At 40.4% G+C, this 19,946-nt stretch overlaps 1 protein-coding gene across 1 annotated transcript in view; it reads right to left on the minus strand.

Annotated features, from left to right (window-relative positions):
• Positions 1-19,946, minus strand: part of YEATS2 (YEATS domain containing 2) — a 1,439,149-nt gene that overhangs the window by 497,257 nt on the left and 921,946 nt on the right. Inside the window, 1 exon segment of the mRNA XM_030217135.1 lies at positions 16,935-17,090. Within this exon segment, the coding sequence (XP_030072995.1) occupies positions 16,935-17,090 (156 nt within the window).

Below are 19,946 nucleotides of genomic sequence, written 5' to 3' on the forward strand. Positions count from 1 at the left end.
TATATATGGTTTTATGTATATACCTATTTTTTAGTTGAATCCATATGTCATATTAATAAGACGTCAAATCATGTGTTTGTATACCTGAGTATATCTTATTTATACTTATATTTTTATACCTGCATACAGATAAGACTATGGCCTATTGATTTTATGTATGCTATACGGTTTTTATTTGTTTTTTGGGATTTTGTGAGCAATGTTTATTGGCATTTCCATCTGGAACAAAAACATTCTAATATGGAATAGTATATTTATTTATCACATTTATACCCCACAATTTTCCCACGTTTGCAGGTTCAATGTGGCTTACAATAAACCGAAAAGGCTATCGCCAATCCGGTAGTTATATAAATACAATAGATTGCAGTAGTCAGCAAGGAATGAAAGAATAGGGTGTGAAGGGAAAGTGGGTAAAGGCAAGAGAGTCCAAAATGGTCCATTTATGCTGTTTTGCAGGACTTTAAGTTTTATATTGGATCATAGGGTTAGGCCTTCCAGAACAGGTTGGTCTTGAGTAATTTCCTAAAGCTGAGATGGTTTTGAATAGATCTGACAGCTTTTGGCAACGCATTCCATATTTGGGTGCGGATGAAGGAAAAGGAGGAAGCGTAAGTGGATTTATATTTGAGGTAGGATAATGGAGATTTAGGAATGAACGGCATGTGCTTGATGTATTCCTGGCCGGAAGATTGATTAGGTTATTCATGTATCTAGGGGCTTCTCCATAAAGAATTTTGTGGATTAGAGTGCAGATCTTGAAGTTAATTTGTTCCTTTATTGGGAGTCAGTGCAATTTCTCTCGAAGGGGCTTGGAACTTTCAAATTTGGATTTCCCAAAGATTAATCTTGCTACTGTGTTTTGGGCAGTCTGAAGTTTCTTTACAAGTTGTTCTTTGCATCCTGCGTATATCCCATTACAGTAGTCTAGGTGACTTAATACCATTGATTGGACTAGATATCAGAATATTTCTCTAGGGATGAAAAATTTTATCCGCTTGAGTTTCCATAATGAAAAAAATGATTTTCTTGGTAGTTGAATTACTTTGGTCAACTAGTGATAGGTTGTGATCGATGATTACACCAAGTATTTTTAAGCTCTCAGAAATAGGAAGGCTGAGGTTTTGAGTGATTAAAGATGAAGGTTTGACCCATCCGAAGGGACACCACCTTGTAGTGGTGGAGGAGCTTGTGTGTTTCAATGACTTAGAGGGCTATGCTGAAGGGTTACCCATATCAGACAGGCCTCTGAGGAGAAACCAGACAAAGAGTGTCCCAAACTGGGAGAGTGGTAAGATGGTGACCTGAAGTTCGTATGCTCAACGGCCCAGCTGCCCTCTGAAGTTTCATCTTCTTTACGTAAATTTCCTCTCTGCAATTGCAGTTATCTTAACTGAGAGGAAGGGGACAACCGGTGGTCAGCCGCCAATGGCCAGCATTTTATCCCCTGAGCAGCAAGTGCGGGACCGCTGCGCGATGAACTGCTCACAGATGAAAGGGTTGGCGAGTCCTTTGATTAGCGCCGGCGAAGGAGCGTCGATGCTCTTGGACCTGGAAAAAACAACTCCATCGCTCCCGAATTATTCAACCACCATGTCCAAAGGAGTGGAGGAGTGAGTTAGAGGTATATGCTGAAACGGAGGACGTTTACAGCAGAACCCGAATCGGCGGAACCACTCCTAAACACCTATGAGAAATCAACTTGGAGTTTTTGGCTCCCGTGGAGGTTACATTGAATACCATCTGGAAGGCGCTTCGGGACCTAACGGTGGCAGTAAATAATTTTGTTTCAGATATAATTTTATTAGAGAGTTACATGGACAATTCAACTGAACCCTTTAAGAGTAAAAAATTGATATAACAAATGATTCTACATGAGCAAGAAGTGGTTATGATTTTGAAAATGATAATAGACTAGAAATTTTGAATAATAAAATGAATATTATTATAGATGATTAATATCGAGATTATTGTTTTTCCCAGAGTTCCGGGTATGACTCCTAAAGTTTTCCTCAGAAATATTTCCTCAAATTATTACTTTAAAAGGAGTGAAGTCTGTGAAAACTGGGATTACTTTAATCAGTGGGATTTGAATTAGAGACTTAAGTATATGTATTGTTAAATAACTTCTGTTTTTTAAAAGAGAAAGAATGTAATCAGATGTATTATTTCTAACTAATATTGGACAATAAGTATGTTTTCAATGAAATGATTTGACTATACACTGTATTGGCCTTGAAGAAGCCAACCAGATGATCAATGTGGAATAATGAATTAGACGAGTAATATCTGGAGATAATCAGGTTAATACCACGTTTTCTTTTCTGTTTACTGTTTAATTGATCTCCTTATCTTGTTTCACTCTCCCTATTTAGAGGTCTAAGGAAGAGAATAGAATTACCTGACTGAAATAATTCCTACATATTACTTTCTCTGTATTTCCAGCAAGTTGTTTTATCGTTTGAAAATTTTAAATGGTTATAAATAAAAAAAAAAGATAAAGGTTTGAACCTATTATATAAAGATGAAAGGATTAGGCAGCACGTTTTCTCATTATTCAGCTTCATTTGAAAAGTATTAGCCCATTTATTCATGGTGTGCAAGCCAAGATTGATTTCTTAGGAGATTTCGAACAAGTCATTTCGAAAGGGGATGTAGATTGTGACATCATCGGCATAGAAAAATGGGTTGAGGCCAAGATTGGTAAGGATTTAGCCAGGGATCAGCATTATATTGAAGAGTGTAGGGGACAGAGGGGAGCCCTGAGGAACTCCAAAGTCAGCTTTCCACAGCGGTGAAAGGATTGAATTAGATTTTACTTGGTAGGTCCTGGAGGTAAGAAAACCCTTTATCTATCTAAATACATTTCCCCCTATCCCGAAATAATTGAGAAAGTATAATAGAATGTCATGGTTTAAATGTCATATCAGCTCTGCACATCATGAAGGCTCCATTAATTTCTTTTTTTTTTCTTTTTTGAGAGCTATGGATTTTGCTGTCTTGCCCTTTGATTTTTTTTATATGAAATGGTCCATTATATTTTATGTTAAATAGTAAGGCATAAGTATCTATAGATATATGTATGTCATGCATGCATATTTAAACCTTGTCAGTCACTGTCTTACAATGTTTTCTTTTGAAATACATTATTATTGGGTTTTTTTGGTGGTGGTGGTGGGGGGGGGGGTTAGACATACATTTCTTTTTAGAGTAAATCTGCTCCTTTAAAACTCCCTCTGTTCATTTGTGATACTACACATCGTTCTAGCCAGGCTATTCTAGATCACAGCACAATACATTTTCTTTAGTAAGCCTTACCTTCGCATTTGCCATTCAAACCCCATTTCCACAGTTACTTTGTTTTGTTACAAGCCTCGTTTTCATGCTGCTTCACTCTCTGTCTGACAATGGGTCTTTTAAAAGTCATGACATATTTCTTCTCTCTCTTTCCCGCGCTGTTTGAGCGGCTTTCGATACACTGACATGTTTTCCTATACAACCTGTGGTGTTATTTTTCTTAAAGGAACACTAGTCTCGGCAATTCTCTTTTTTTTATATACCAGTGTTCTTTTTTGTGTAATTTGAGACATCTGTTGTTTTATGGCTTAGTTTTTCCCATAGAAAAAGTTTGGCCTCTTCTATAATTACCTCAAAAGGACTGACCTCTGAAAGGAAATCTACTGCCCTGATAACACCCACTCTCCCCAGTCTATGCCTCCTGGACAAAAAACTCTAAAAGAAAATTTAGGATGATTTTCTGGAAGCCTAGGATTCAAAAGTCTTTTACCTAATTTTTAAAATCATCGCCAAAAAGCAAACCTCCTTTAAAAGGTAATCACACAGGGGTTTTCACTGCCTCAAAGGAGATTCCTTTATATGTCAATTTTGGCAGTGAAAAAAAACAATTTTATAATACTGGACGAGTGAAGAATCAGTGCCAGTAGCATGCTAGATGATTAAAATGTCGGATATAGCTAAATATGAGAATATGAGGTACAGGAGGTCTCATAATGTGGAACTTAAACAATATGCCGGTATTTGGCACAGGTTTTTGAAGGAGAGCTCATCTCAAGACATACAGAACCTTTAAGGGGGGGGGGGAGGGAAGGGGAAGGGAGGATTAGGGAAGTAAGATTGGAGGATGGAATATGTGGTTATTTGAGTGGTGTGTGTGAGGGAGATGAGTGGAGGGTATTTCTTTAAAAAAGGTCAGATGGATTATGTTAGCGACGACGTGGAATATGTTCAGTTTATAAGTCTTCTAGAATTAAGATGGTACCATGTAAATTGATAATTTGCTTGGTGTTATGCTATGTTGTAATTTGTATATGAAGATCTTTTGCTGACAACAGTAAACAGAAATTTTTTAAAAAAAGGTAATTAACAGATGTATTTTAAAAGTAATATCTGCAGACCAATTTCTGAGCCAGAGACAACGCTGAGCAGCTACAAGGGCAACTATGGTTTTCCCCAAAGCTTGGATTAAATAGTATGAAATATCCACCAAATAGGTCTTGTTCAAATCAAAAGAGGAGGAACCTGGGATCATTCCCCACTGACTACTGAATAGCTTTTTCCAATGATTCCTCTAACCACCTAGAACATGCCCAAGCTACACAGCCTCCAGAAACCTGTCTGATAAGTTAATGCAGAGGACTTCATATGCTTGTTTCAAAAGAGACTCAATCCTGAGATCCTGAGTATCTTTCAATGAAGAGCACTTTCTTCAACTGGGATAGTAGTCATCTATCTTAGGCAACTTGAGTCTTTCAGACTGCTGATACACTACCAGGAAAAACCTAGCCATATACCACTTAACATGAAAACTGTAATCTGGAACCTGCCATTCTGCAGAAATGATATCATCTACCACCTGAAGGATATGGAACGCCTTGGAAGGCTTTCTGATACCAACTAAAAGGGGGTCCATGGAACCGGAACTAGAAATAGGCTCATCCACCGAAATCTTAAAGCAGTGATGGGCAACCTTTTGAGCTTGGTGTGTCAAAATTCGCCAAAAAACCGAGCATAACTCGGGTGGTGTGTCACTTCGAGAAAAAAACCATAATTTCGCGATATTTATAGTTTAAATAACAAAAATGTATAATTGTAATATAAAACTGTATTTAATAAACCAAAAACTAATTATTTAACTTACCTACTTAGTGACTTCTTTGTTCATCTGTCAGTCGGTTTCTTTTGTTGGTCTTGATATTATTTAACTTGTGTGGGGTGCCATGAACTAAGATAAGTGAGGGGGAGGGGGAATTCTTTAACTAATCTGCCTATTAGTGACTTTTTTGTTGCTGAATTTCATTGGCTAAATCTTCAATTGAAGGTTGGTATTTTGTACACTTCAAGCCCAAGCAAGCGCTACTAACTTCATCTGTCAATCTGTTTCTTTTGTTGGTTTTGATATTATTTAACGCTGAGAATAAGGTTTCACAAAAGTACGTAGAGGGAAAAATTGTGAGTAAAGCCATTGCTATATTTTTCAGGGTGCTAAAAGTGTCTGGTAATCGGATCCAGGCACTCCAAATTTCCTGGTAACTCAGATATTCTCTTAATAATTGCATCTTTATTCTGCATATCGTGAAATAGAACTGGTGCACATCTTAGGAGAGTTTCTTTAATAAATTGTCCCTCACTGAGTGCTTTTCCATGCTGAGCTATGGAGTGAGCAATGCTCAAACTTGCAGATGTTAAATTTGTAGAACCTTTTACAAATTTAAGGATGGACTTAGATTGGCTCTTATAAAAGTGTAGCTGCCTGGAAATGTATTCCTTCCGTTCATCCTCATTTTTTTTCAAGAGCTGGGAATGATTAGTTTCAAAATGTCTATTTATATTCCACGTTCTGCTTACTACCGTTTCAGTACATAGAACGCAAAATGATTTGCCATTTTTTTCTATAATGCCATACATCTCGGTCCATGTCTCTTGAAAGGGTCGGCTACTGCTACTACCACTTCCTTTACTTAACCTTGGTTTTTTATTTTTTGAGTTCTCCATCAGGGGGGCAGAGACAGAAGATAGAATTATAGATAGCCTGTTAGCCCTGCAGGCAATTAAGGGTTAACTAGCCTAACTGACCACCTTATGTAAATTAAGATGGCTGCCGCTATTTCTAATGGCGGGAAACGGCACCCATAGCACATGCCCTCGCCTCTCCCAGCCTCCCCCTCACCTATCTCAGTAATGGTGGTCAATTACAAATCCACGACACCCCAGAACAGTAGATTGGATGATGGTTGCTGGTAATGGTGATCACAGGGCCCTCAGAGATGCGTCCCCCACGGCATTCCGCTGCTCTCTGCTCCGCCGGCCGGAAGTGAGGAGCCGGGGCAGAGGGAGCAGCAGGGAGGGAGCCAATAGGAGCGCACACCCCCAGCGGGTAAACATGCACCGGGTGATTTCGCCGGGGGGGGGGGGGGAGGTCGCGCTGCACCGGGGGGGAGGGGGGGCGCATCGGCGATCCGCCCCGGGTGTCAGCAAGGAACTCCGCTGCTTCTCTGTATGCGGCCACATGCGGCCGCGTGTCAGTACTGACACGCGTGTCATAGGTTCGCCATCAGGGTCTTAAAGAGTGGACAAAATCTGGGAAATGAAATTAGCCAAGTCCTCCTTAGCAAAATACAGACCATAGAAGGATCCTCTCCCAAAGAAGGTGTCTTCCTCTAGCTTAAACTACTCCTTTGCTAAATTTAAATCTGGCTTCTCCTCCACTCCAGAGACTATAGAAAGTCTATCATCTACCCTTTCCAACTAGGGCCACTTAACAACTACATTAGGCTAAAAAAAAACAGGGGCATTAGGTGAAGAAAAACTTAAATCTTGTAACCTACCAACAAGAGAAGGACCTGTCGCTGCCAGCAGGGTGGGAGACAATTGAGGAGGCCAGAGGACAGGATCTCTACCAGATGCCCGGGGATGATGAGACGAGTTGCCATGTCCCAAAACCAAAGAAGGTACTTACCTTGATGTTGTAATTACGAAGTAATACAACTGTTGTGGAACCCAGTATAAGGTGGTAACACTGGGTGGTGTGAATTAAGAACTGGACTAACAGACGGGGGTGGAGGACAGGACTGTGAAAAGTGAAAGTTGAAAGTCCTGTCCAGGGGTGGTGGCTGTTTTACTGGGACTCCAATTCTTCCTAAGGAGTGCTGGGTGTAGGAATATTTAGGTGACGAAGTCATTCCTCTACAAATTGACTTTCATTAAAATACTATAGGACGCTAATTTGGATATTGGTGGAGTCTAATTTGCATATTACCTTCAGCCTGATAACCAATGTCCTAAAGAGAATGAAAGAAGCCTGCTGACCAAGGGATGGTACCAGAACTGTGTTATAATCCTTGAATACTCTATATATACCAAAATGGCGGTGGTAGGAGTAGCTACTATACAGTTATTATAATCACTTCCACTGCTGAGCAGAAGGAAAAAGCATTATCAAATTCCTATGTCCACCTACACTGGGAACCACTCAAGTAGCACTGAAAAAAATTTTAATATAGAAATTCGATAGAGAGCTCTGGGGAAAAAGCCTCAAAGTGCCGCAAGGTTCTTAAAAGTAAACTTGCTCGGCAACGGGTGATCCTGGTGACTAATCGCAAGTCTTCTCAGGATCGATACCTCATCATAGGACTGAGATGGGCCATTGATCAAGTAAGAAGTTTGAATTTTATGCATATTTATTTGGAGTGCTGTATAATTATACAGTGATTTTTGTTGCAGTAGAGGCGCCCATCTTCCTATGTGGATCCTGACGCAGCAGTTTACATAGCGAAACGCTGGCCAACGTCGGCAAAGGAAGAGGAGGGTGAGGCAACCGAACACAAGGTGGACCAAGAAGTTAAGTTTTCCGAACTGTTTCTGTTTTCCCTTTAATGATTAATTGCAGAGATTAGAATTATTAAGCCAGTACCTGCATTTATGAACATATGATACATGCTCTAATATCTTTAGTGAGCAATGTTTGGGGTTTTTTCGCCTATGATGAGGTATCGATCCTGAGAAGACTTGCGATTGGTCACCAGGATCATCCGTTGCCGAGCAAGTTTACTTTTTAAGAACCTTGCGACACTTTGAGGCTTTTTCCCCAGAGCTCTATATCGAATTCCTATATTAAAAGTTTTTTCAGTGCTACTTGAGTGGTTCCCAGTGTAGGTGGACATAGGAATTTGATAATACTTTTTCCTTCTGCTCAGCAGTGGGAGTGATTATAATAACTTTATAATCCTTGAATAACCTTCCCAGAAAAGTTGGGCGTGAAAAATTAGAGGTGGACAAAGTCACTCTAAGGTAGAAGAAGGGCCCTAACATTGACTCTTACAGGCAAAGCTCTGGTTAGCCCTGACAGGGATCTTGTGGTAGAGTAGAGAGCTGCACAGAGACAGAAATCTAACCTGTCCCTGCCCATTCTAGTAAAAGTAACATAAATCATTTTCTTCTGTACTCTGCTAAGACAGCAGATATACAGATTAATATGCCCCAAAGTGGTCCAGAACAAGTCAGAAACAAAACAGTTTATACTTAATTGTTCAACTGCCCTTAGGAATCACCTTTGGGTTTAAAAAGCAAAACCATGTGCATGTAAGGATTTGATAAACGAATTAAAGCAAAGTTTAAAGAAAATGCCCTTAATATGTAATACTTGGTAGCAATAATGAAACAGTGATAGAATATTCACATAGCAAGCAGCCTGAGGCAACAGATTTATTTTCCACTGAACATAATTAATTTTGTATAAACGGCAGCTAATACTGTGCTGAACTGGACAAGGTTGGCACATTTAGACTGATGCTGGACAGAACTTCTGCAGAAAGGAAACCCTTCCCTCATTCAAAACCTCTCTGTGAAATAGTAGTAATAAAAAAGGCAAGTGCATTTTTATAATATACCACTGCAATCCACAAAACAAAAGGAGCAAATTCCCACATGCTATCTTTTTCTTTTAATGAAGGCACAGGAAAAAGATTTTAAATGCTCTCAAGTTTCAACCTAATTCATGTTTAATGTGGGATATAAATGTAATAAATAATAAACAGAAAGTCTGAATGTTGAGCACCTGATTCTCATAATATGATATCTGTTTTAGTGGCCCATTACCAAGAGAGAAAAAAATCGATGCACAAATGTAACAGTGTTAGGGTGTCCCTTTAAACAGCTACTCCAAATGACACACTGATTATAAAATGGCCGCCGAGAGTTCACCCAGCAGCCTCATGAGACTGCCGCTTGGCAGCCATCTTAAACAAGTGGCAGCGCCGGCGAAAGGATCAGCAGCAGCGGGCAGGAAAGCGTGGGGACCTTTCCTGCCCCAAATCAAGCCACTAGGCCACCAGGGTGATGTGAGGTATGTGTGGGGAGGCCATCCAGGGCTGGAGGAGAGGTGAAAGGGAGGGAGTTGAAGACAGGGGTGTTTTCCTTTCGCTCTGTTCCATTCCGCTCCGCAGGAACCCCACATCCATCCCCATGAGATCCCTGTGGACCCTGGTCCATCCCATGGGACAGTTTTCCCCATAAAATTCAAAAGTCATCACATGACAGGTTATGGAGAACCAGAGAACTCACACCAAAGCCTCAACTGTCTGAGAAAGTGGTTGGAATCCAGACAGAGCCTCCAGTGAAAGAGACTAGATGGAGTGGGCCCTTGGCTACAAGATGCCCAACACAATAGTCATTGGGAAATCCTGAAAACCCAACTGTATTGCGGCACTCCTCGAGGACCGAGGTTGGACAACCCTGAACTACAGTGCTGTTTCATCAGACAGTCCTCTGGCACTGAGCAAAAAAAAACATGCAGTACTCTTCTCAAACTGTTGACATTTTCCTGCTGCCGTGGTAGCCAACCTTCATGCCACAGAACAGAAACAGCGCTTGTTTTTATCCTGCAGCACTGCCAAAGTGAAAGCACATCAGTGACACTGCACAGAGGCAAGTCTGACTAAGGAAAACAGTGTCAAAAACGAAAACTTCTTCTTTCAAGTAAAACATAGTGGGTAAGTAAATACCAAAAGAAACACTGATACAGGCAACTGCTAGTCAATCTGTCTGTTGAGCTGCAAATAAGTTTGGTCACTCAAAGTTTTTACCAAAGGTAAAGGTTCAAGAGAAAAAAAAACCTAAACCCTAACATTAGCGTTAGTCACTATTGTGTGGGCTTTTGATCACAAAGAAAGTTTGATTTATATAAAAGTATAATTATTTAGTATTAAATTTCATTGTTGTGATATGATCAGAGATGTAAGTGGACATTGAAAATGGGAGCTTTATTTTGGGCTCATTATTCATTTAGATGCTTCCACGTGACTGTTAAATGAAGGCAATGGTGCCACAGTCAACTTACTGACAGCTACCACCTCCGATATAAAATATTTATAATTGTGCACCTAGGATTTTGTGGCATCCCTCACACTAGTGATGACTTATTAGAAAGCTCTATTTTTGTAGTATTTTGTTTCCTATACTTTTTTTGGGTTCTTATTAGTGAAGTACTTCCAACAGAAGATACAAGGAATTTTAGTATCAAAAGATAACTTAACACATCAACAGCTATGAGTTCATTTAAGATGGACAGGCGTGGTGCTTAGACATCAACTCCGGCCGTGGGGACATGAGGCCAATACCAGACAGATTTCTATGGTTTGTGTCCCACATATGGCCAGATAGATTAGGATGGGCTGCAGTAAGCTTTGACAGCAACTCCAGTAGTTGGGAAGTAGACCACTTCCGGGGAAGACTTGTACAGTCTGAGCTCGGAAAATGGCAAAAATGGATCAGGGTCAAGTATTCTATTTTCTACCATAATAATCAATAAAACATATCTGATTAATATACCTAAACAAACATAATAAACTCTCAAAAGAACCTCAGTAGTGCCACTCAAGAGATTTCATCTCATATTTTTGAGAATTATGCACATCCTTCGTCATCATTTCTTAATTATCTTATTTTTTTCATACTTTTTCATAAATAACTGTACTCATCTTAATATGAAACTTCTTTACAAATTGTCGGCAACAAATTCTAAAGTTCAACTGCTCGATGAATAAAGAAATATTTTCTCTGATTTGTTTTAAATTTACTACTTAGTAGCTTCAATACATGCCCCTCTAGTCCTAGTATTTTTAGAAAGAGTAAACAATTGATTCACGTCTGCCAATTCCATTCCATTCAGTTTTTTATAGACCTATCACATCTCCCCTCAGCCGTCTCTTCTTCAAGCTGAAGAGCCCTAGTCGCTTTAGCCTTTCCTCCTAGGAAAGTCATCCCATCCCCTTTATCATTTCCATCACCCTTCTCTTTACCTTTTCTAATTCCACTATATCTTTTTTGAAATGCAGTGACCAGTAAAGCACACTATATTTGAGGTGCGGTAGCACCATGGAATGATACAATGGCAGTATAATAATCTCATTTTTGTTTTCTATTCCTTTCCTAATAATTCCTAACATTCTATTTGCTTTCTTAGTTGTTGCTGCACACTGAGCAGAGGATTCAATGTATCATCAACGATGACACCTAGATCTTTTTCCTGGGCAGCGACTACTAATGTGGAACTTTGAATCACACAGCTATAGCTTGGGTTCCTCTTTTCCACATGCATCACTTACATTAAATGCCATCTGCCATTTGGATGCCTAGTCTCCCAGTCTTGTAAGGTCCTCTTGCAATTCTTTACAATCCACTTGCGATTTAACAACTTTAAATAACTTAGTGACATCATTAAATGTAATTACCTCACTAATTATTCCCATCTCTAGGTCATTTATAAAAAAAGTGGCGGTCCCAGCACAGACCCCCGGGAAACCCCACTATCTACACCCTTTCTCCATTGAGAATACTGACCATTTAACCCTATCTCTGTTTTCTATCTTTTAACCAGTTCTTAATCCATAATAAGCCATTACCTCCTATCCCATTACTTTCTAATTTCCTCAGGAGTCTTTTATGAGGTACTTTGTCAACTGCCTTTTGAAAATCCAGATACACAATTTCAACTGGCTTACCTTTATCTGGATCAGTCCAAACATTTATCTAGCCCAGTATCCTGGACAGAATCAGGAGCAGAGCAATAAGAAGGAAAGAGTAAGAGGGGATTCTGACTTAGGAGCCAATGTTTTTAAAAATAATTATAGGGGTTAACTCACTAGAAATTAGTTCTTTCTTGACACATGGGTTTTGTTCAATTCTGGAGGTGCTGAAGCACCTACAGAGATGGCATCTATGGATGCTGGATCAGGGAAGGGGATTGAGAGATGAATAGACACCTCTAATCCCATTAGTCACTCTCTCCTCACTCTACAGCACCCCTTCTCTTACTTTCACTCTCCGTGCTTCCCCCTTCTAAATTCTCACCATACCCTCTCTTCAATTGCTTTTTTTGTGCCCCCTACAGTCACTCACTCAAGTTCTCCCCCTACAGGCCCTCCAATTCCATCACTTTCTTAACTCCAGCCCCCCCCCCCCCCCCACCACACACTTGCTCATGGCCTCTTTTCATGGTCCTGATTGTATCAGCATTGAGAATGGTAGCAGCACAAGCAGAATCAGGCCAGCATGACAGTAGTGGCAGAAGCAGTCGGTTCCCTCCTTTCTGTCCTACTCCAACTCATCTTGGCTCGCTAGGAGAAGAAAAGAGCACCTTGGGTCATATTCTACTCCCCTGCTGCCCAGACCCATTGTGATACAGGGTGGCATAATATTCCTGAAAAATGTTGCAAACATCTGCATCAAGTTTATTATCTTCTCACCTTTATTCTTAAGGCCCATTACCCTCTTAGATCCTTCTTGAGTAGAAACCAATTGAGCCAAGAGTTTTCCCCCTTTATTATCGTGCTGATAGAGCTGATAATTATAGTAGGTCATGGACTTCTTGGCATGTTGGTGTAACAGTTCATTTAGAATACCCTGTAAGACCAACAAGTTCTGTTTGTTGGAATCTGTAGCCTGTGCCCCATTTTTTGACATGCAAGCCTTTATTTATTGCATTTGTATCCCACATTTTCCCACCTTTTTGCGGGCTCAGTGTGGCTTCCAATACATTATGAATAATGGAAATACAATTTGTTACAATTCAGGTTATGGATTACATTGTGAAGGGTAAGTAAGATAAAGTCAAAATCGATAAGGAATAAATTAATTGAAAGGAAAAATTAGAGAAATGAGACATTGGAAGGAGAGAATAGGAAATTAAGGGGCGCTATATTAAGCATATGGTATACATTTTTCTGTGAGTAAAGGTATGAGTGTGGTGAGATTAGGGGGTTGCGAATTCATAAGTGGATGTATTGATGTATTACTGAACAGTACGTGTGAGCTTTATGTGCTTTGGTTCTTTCCGTAAATTTTATCAAAAAGATGTGTCTTCAATGACTTACGGAAGTTGGTTTGTTCGTATATCGTTTTTAGGTTCCGTGGCAGTTTGTTCCAGAACTGCGTGCTCATATAAGAAAAGGTTGATGCGTGCAGCGTCTTGTATTTCAGGCCCTTGCAGTTAGGGAAGTGGAGGTTGAGGAAAGTTCGGGATGATCTTTTTGCATTTCTGGGTGGTAAGTCGATTAACTCAGACATGTAGGCTGGGGCTTCGCCATGAATGATTTTGTGGACTAGTGTGCATACTTTGAAAGTAATGCGTTCCTTGAGTGGGAGCCAGTGTAGCTTTTCTCGTAAGGGTTTTGCACTTTCATATTTAGGTTTTCCGAAGATAAGTCTGGCTGCTGTATTCTGGGCTGTTTGAAGTTTCTTCAGGATTTGCTCTTTGCATCCTGCGTATAGTGAGTTGCAGTAATCCAGATGGCTGAGTACGAGGGATTGGACTAGGGTGCGGAAGACGGATCTTGGGAAGAATGGTCTAATTCTTTTCAGTTTCCACATGCAGTAGAACATCTTTTTGGTTGTGTTGTTTGCATGGGTTTCGAGTGTTAGGTGGCGGTCGATAGTAACTCCAAGGATTTTTAGCGTTTCTGAGATTGGAAGGTTTAGGTTAGGTGTATTTATGGCGGTAAATTCATTCGTGTTGTATTGGGAGGTAAGTATCAGGCATTGAGTTTTTTCTGCATTTAGTTTCAGACGAAATGCATCTGCCCAGGTGTTCATGATACGTAGACTTTGGTTGATTTCATTGAAGATTTCTTTGATGTCTTGTTTGAAAGGGATGTATATTGTTACATCATCGGCGTAGATATATGGGTTGAGGTTGTGGTTTGATAGGAGTTTTGCCAAAGGGGTCATCATTATGTTGAAGATGGTTGGTGAGAGAGGTGATCCTTGTGGTACTCCACATTCAGGTGTCCATGCGGCAGACGTGGCTGAGTTTGATGTGACTTGGTATAAACGTTGGGTTAGGAACCCCTTGAACCAGTTTAGGACATTTCCTCCTATGCCAAAGTATTCAAGTATGTGTACTAGGATTCTGTGGTCTACCATGTCGAAGGCACTAGACATGTAAAATTGTAGGAGGAGTATATTGTTGCCGGTTGCAATCAATTGTTTGAATTTAGACATGAGGGTAATTAATACTGTTTCTGTGCTGTGATTCGATCGGAATCCTGATTGGGCATCATGCAGTATTGAGTATTTGTTTAGATAGTTAGTGAGTTGTTTAGTTACCACTCCTTCGGTTATTTTGGTTATTAGTGGTATGGATGCTACTGGTCTGTAGTTGGTTATTTCCCTTGCGCTTTTCTTTGTGTCTTTGGGTATAGGGGTGAGTAAAATTTTTCCTTTCTCTTTTGGGAAAAGTCCGTTTTGTAACATGAAGTTTACGTGGTTTGTTAGGTCTATTATGAATTGTTGAGGAGCTGATTTCATGAGGTTATTAGGGCATGTGTCTAGTTTGCAGTGGGATTTGGCCTCACTTGCTCCTCCCCCTCCAGGCGTAGATTTCTTCTTGAAACTAGAGTAACTGATAATGTCCCCTCTAAGCACCACTTTCGTTGTTTCCCAGAACAAGATGGGATTGTCTATGTGATCTAACTTAGTATCTCTATAGGTTTGCCAGTGCCTCACTATAGAGTCAAGAAACTTTGCATCCCCATAGAGGTCTAAAGGGGAATTCCACACAAACGAGACTCTCTCATCCTTACTATCCACCCAATCCACCCATACCATGGTATGGTCGGAGATCTCACAAAGGCCAATCTCCACCGCCTGAACAGCTGACATTAAAGAAGTGGACAGTAAAATATAGTCGATTTGTGATTGCATTCCATGTGCCCTGGATAGGCGAGTGAAATCCCTCTCCTGGAGGTGCTGAACTCTCCAGATATCTAACAGGCCAACACCCAACATAGGGAAGAGAGTCCTCTATTCTCATTTAATTGTTCTTTCCGTGGGTTATGTGACTTTTCAATAGCTGGATTCCAAACCAAGTTAAAGCCCCCACCAATGCTATAGGGACATCACCCAGCTGCAACAGACTATTTCTCAGCCTTTGTGACATACTGGCTGGGGGCATAAACATTACAGAAAGCCAGCTTTTGATATCCCAAACTGATGTGACAAAGGACAAAATGTTCCTCTGTGTCCTCTTGAATGTCATGGATTTGTGTCACCTGCCCCTTCCGGACCTATCTCTTCAAGCAAGCTTACCCGAATGACCCGACCTAACCATATAAGCCCACCCACATGACTCCTGATGATGATTATATCTTAGACCATATCTCCCAATTCTCTTTCATGCTTATCCCCTAGTCCTTCTTCACCATCTTCCCTACACCATAACCCCCCATTCCCTTTTCTTTTACTTACACTTTCTTTGTTGCACCTTTCCGTATTCAATTCATATATTCTTAAGGCCTTTACTATGTTTACTATAGTCTGTAATATTTCTTCTTACAAGAACTTTGTAATTATATTTACTATGTAAGCTGCATTGAACCTGCTATGTGTGGGAAAGCGCGGGGTACAAATGTAATAAATAAATAACCTTGAAAAAAAGAAGAGGAAAATGTGACCTGATGTACTGCACTTGTATGAACAAGTTGAGTTGAACAGAGTGGGAAGGAGGAAAAGAAGAGACACCACACTTCTATCATTGTTCATAGCCAGTGATAGAACAAATCTGCTGTAAGCCACAGCTATCAAAATCAATGGCACAGTATAAAAAAGCAGCTCTAGCAAGGAAACAGAGTCCCTTTCCACATACATTATAAGCTTCAATCTAGCATTATCTGACACACCATCCATCAGCTCATTGGTTCCACATTCTAAGCAATCAGCAGATTAAAAAAAATATTAAAGCTTTAATCCTTTAATATAGAAATATTTGTTTCATTACATTTTGATTCCGTGGTCTTTTGAAAAGCAGTATTTCATGAAATGTACATTTGGAGAACTACTGTAGTATTCTGACTTGGACAAGAACCTATTGATTTAGATACAGAAAAATGTGTCTTTATGGAAAAATCTCTTGATACATCAAACCCTAAGCATAATGCTGGCCAGGCCACTTGGCTGATTAATGGGGCAGAAGTGCGCACAAAAGCCTTTCCCTGTTTCGCTTCTGACAGTCAGACCTCTGGCTTCTGCCCTCTTACCTCCTCCCAGCCCTCCCAAAGATTAAAAACGCATCAGCACTGTGTGGGCCCTAAAGGTTTGCCTAGGTCATCCAATAACCTTGGGCTAGCTCTTCCTAAGCATGGATACAAACAGTAATCTCTTTAAGCAAGCAGATTCTAAACAAGGGATGTCCAACCTCAGCCCTCGCCAGGTCGGGCTTTCAGGATTTCCACAATGAATATGCACAAGATCTACTTGAAAACAATGGAGGTAGTGAAGCAAATAGATCTCGTGCATATTCATTGAGGAAATCCTAAACTGGATTGCAGCCCTCGAGGACTCTGTTCAAAAACATTACAGATAGAAAAGGGAGAGGCACATCATGACACTGGAAAACACTCAGCAGCAATGACTATTCCAAATACCTGTGCAAATACAGCTGTCTTCTGTCCAGTGATTACTTTCAGTACTTGCTGGCCTTGAACAGATGTTCCCAATCCTACATTTCCTTGCAGCAATGAATTTGTCGACATCTGCTTTCCAGAAGCCTGAGTGGATGGCTGTCCAACTAAAAATGTGCCCTATAAATAATTGTAAAATTAAAATCATTCAAACAAGAACACAAAATACGTTGCTATAGGCTTCCTCATCAAATTAGTACTTGGATCAGTTATTCCAAGCACTGTGTGACAAGTAATACACAGAAATGTAGACAAAAATGAGAATGAGCCTCTTCTGAAACTAGTATAAATGAACAGTGGCTCAGCTGGAATCACACATGGGTGACGAAGTCAGAAAGATGTCTACAGAACTTTCCAAAAAAGTTTTCAAGCTTATGCAAGAATCAATCTGATTGACATTAGACCAACTGCCATTTAGTTTTCAAGATAAATAGATAAAAAGTTACTTCCAAAATGTAGAGGACCAGTTTCGCAAAACTGCTTACCTGAAACAGGTGTTCTCTGTAGGCAGCAGGATTAATCACCACCACAAGTTATAGTTTATATAGGTTTGCTATACCGCCCTGCTTAACTAGCAGATCTAGGCGGTTTACATTTAATTGAAAACATTTGAAATATGTTTGATAGAAAGAACAGTCAATCACACCAGAGGACAGATATAAGAAAAACATAATACAGTTTCAATTTAAAAAAAGGGGGAAAGCTTGCAGATGAGGCTTAGGGTGAGTAGCGGCGAGAGCTTAGCTCTCTGTCAGCTGGCTCTGTTACTTTTGTTAACTTGTTCCAATGCCGCATACGAAGCGCAAAGTAGTTGTTCAGCCTGAACAAAAAGCTAGACCTTTAGGTTGGCCTTGAATCTTTTAAACGAGGGATCAGCATGAACATGCAAAGGGAGGGATTTTCAGAAAGGATATCCAACAATGCCAGGATGGACTCAGAGCTCAGAACTAGTATAAACTTCTGAATATGTGTGACCCATCCTGCACACACACAGCAGACTCCTCAGTTGGTTTAAAGCTCAGAATCAACTATTGGGAAGGCGAGTAAGACTCTGTGTAATCCTGCAATTTACAGAGAACACCTATTACAAGTAAGCAACTATTCTTTCTCTGTCAACAAGCAGGAATAAATCAGGCACACAAGCTGTTGACTCCCAAGTTCAGGAAGACCTCAGTTTTGAGAAAACTGTTCTCTTGTTGAGGAGCAACCCATTCACATGTACACGTATGTGCTGAACAGTTCATTTGGATGGATTGCTTAGCACTGCTTGACCAAAAGCACTGTTCCTTATTGAGAATTGGTCCAAACAATAGAGAAAATTAAGGGGCCCTTTTACTAAGGTGTGGCAAAAAAATAGGCTGTGCTAGTTTAGGCACGTGTTTTGGGCACGCGCAGCTACATTTTTCAGCGCATCTGTAAAAAAGGCCTTTTTAAAATTTTTGCCAAAAATGGACATGCAGCAAAATAAAAATTGGCATGTGTCCATTTTGGGTCTGAGACCTTACCGCCAGCCATTGACTTAGCGGTAAGGTCTCATATGTTAACCGTGCGGTAATCGTCTACACGCGTAGAATGATTACTGCTCAGTTTCTGCAGCGCGCCAGAAAATAAAAATTATTTTCCAGTGTGTGTAGTGGACACACATCAAAAATGAAATTACTGCAAGGGCCAAGTGGTAGCCAGGTGGTAACTCAAAGTTGACGTGTGTTGGGCGCTAGAAGGCGCCTACACAGCTTAGTAAAAGGGCCCCTAAATGTATGCCGCAAGGACCAGAGAAGCAGAATTTAAGATACAGTTGCAGAACTGGCTCTGAGCTGGAGAAGTTCATCATTGCTAGACAGAGAAATTAAGGAAAAAGCAAATAATCCCCAGTATATAGAACACTGAAGGAGACGTCAGCCTACAAAGGTGATATCAGCTGAGAAATCAGAGCAAAGCCAACAAGAAGAGCTTCTGCACACACACACGGCAGACGTAAATTGTAACCACCAGTGAATAAGTCGGAACATGGCTACAGGCAGGCTGCATCTAAGGTAAGCACATTTATGTATTCTTTCTTTACCTGCTCCTGGAAGATGAGGGAATACTTATTGAGGGATTAAATCTACATCTGTTGTTGCCTTCCTAGTCCTAATGGACTCTCCTAGTACCTAACTGGAGTTTTAAAAAGCTTATGAGCTTAAAAGTTAAAGTAAAATGGCATCTAAGGGCAAAGTCAATAGGGCAGAATGAGTAGCGGCGAGAGCTTAGCGCTGTGTCAGCTGGCTCTGTTATTTATTTATTACATTTGAATCCCACATTTTCCCACCTATTTGCAGGATCAATGTGGCTTACATAGTACCGTACAGGGGTTCGCGAAGTCTGGTAGAGAAACAAATACAAGGTGATGTTGTGGTCGAATAAGGTTCATGTGTTTCATTCATAATAGGGATCGAAGAGAGGAAAGGTTATAAAGTACATAAGTAATGCCATACTGGGAAAAGACCAAAGGCCCATCAAGCCCAGCATCCTGTCCCCGACAGCGGCCAATCCAGGTCAAGGGCACCTGGCAAGCTTCCCAAACGTACAAACATTCTATACATGTTATTACCGAAATTGTGGATTTTTCCCAAGTCCATTTAGTAGTGGTTTATGGACTTGTCCTTTAGGAAACCGTCTAACCCCTTTTTAAACTCTGCCAAGCTAACCACTTTCACCACGTTCTCCGGCAACAAATTCCAGAGTTTAATTACACGTTGGGTGAAGAAAATGTTTCTCCTATTTGTTTTAAATGTATTACACTGTAGTTTCATCGCATGCCCCCTAGTCCTACTATTTTTGGAAAGCGTGAACAGACGCTTCACGTCCACCTGTTCCACTCCACTCATTATTTTATATACCTCTATCATGTCTCCCCCTCAGCTGCCTCTTCTCCAAGCTGAAAAGCCCTAGCCTCCTTAGTCTTTCTTCATAGGGAAGTCGTCCCATCCCCGCTAT

Source organism: Microcaecilia unicolor, chromosome 10, assembly GCF_901765095.1.
Source record: "Microcaecilia unicolor chromosome 10, aMicUni1.1, whole genome shotgun sequence".
Lineage (NCBI taxonomy): Eukaryota > Metazoa > Chordata > Amphibia > Gymnophiona > Siphonopidae > Microcaecilia > Microcaecilia unicolor.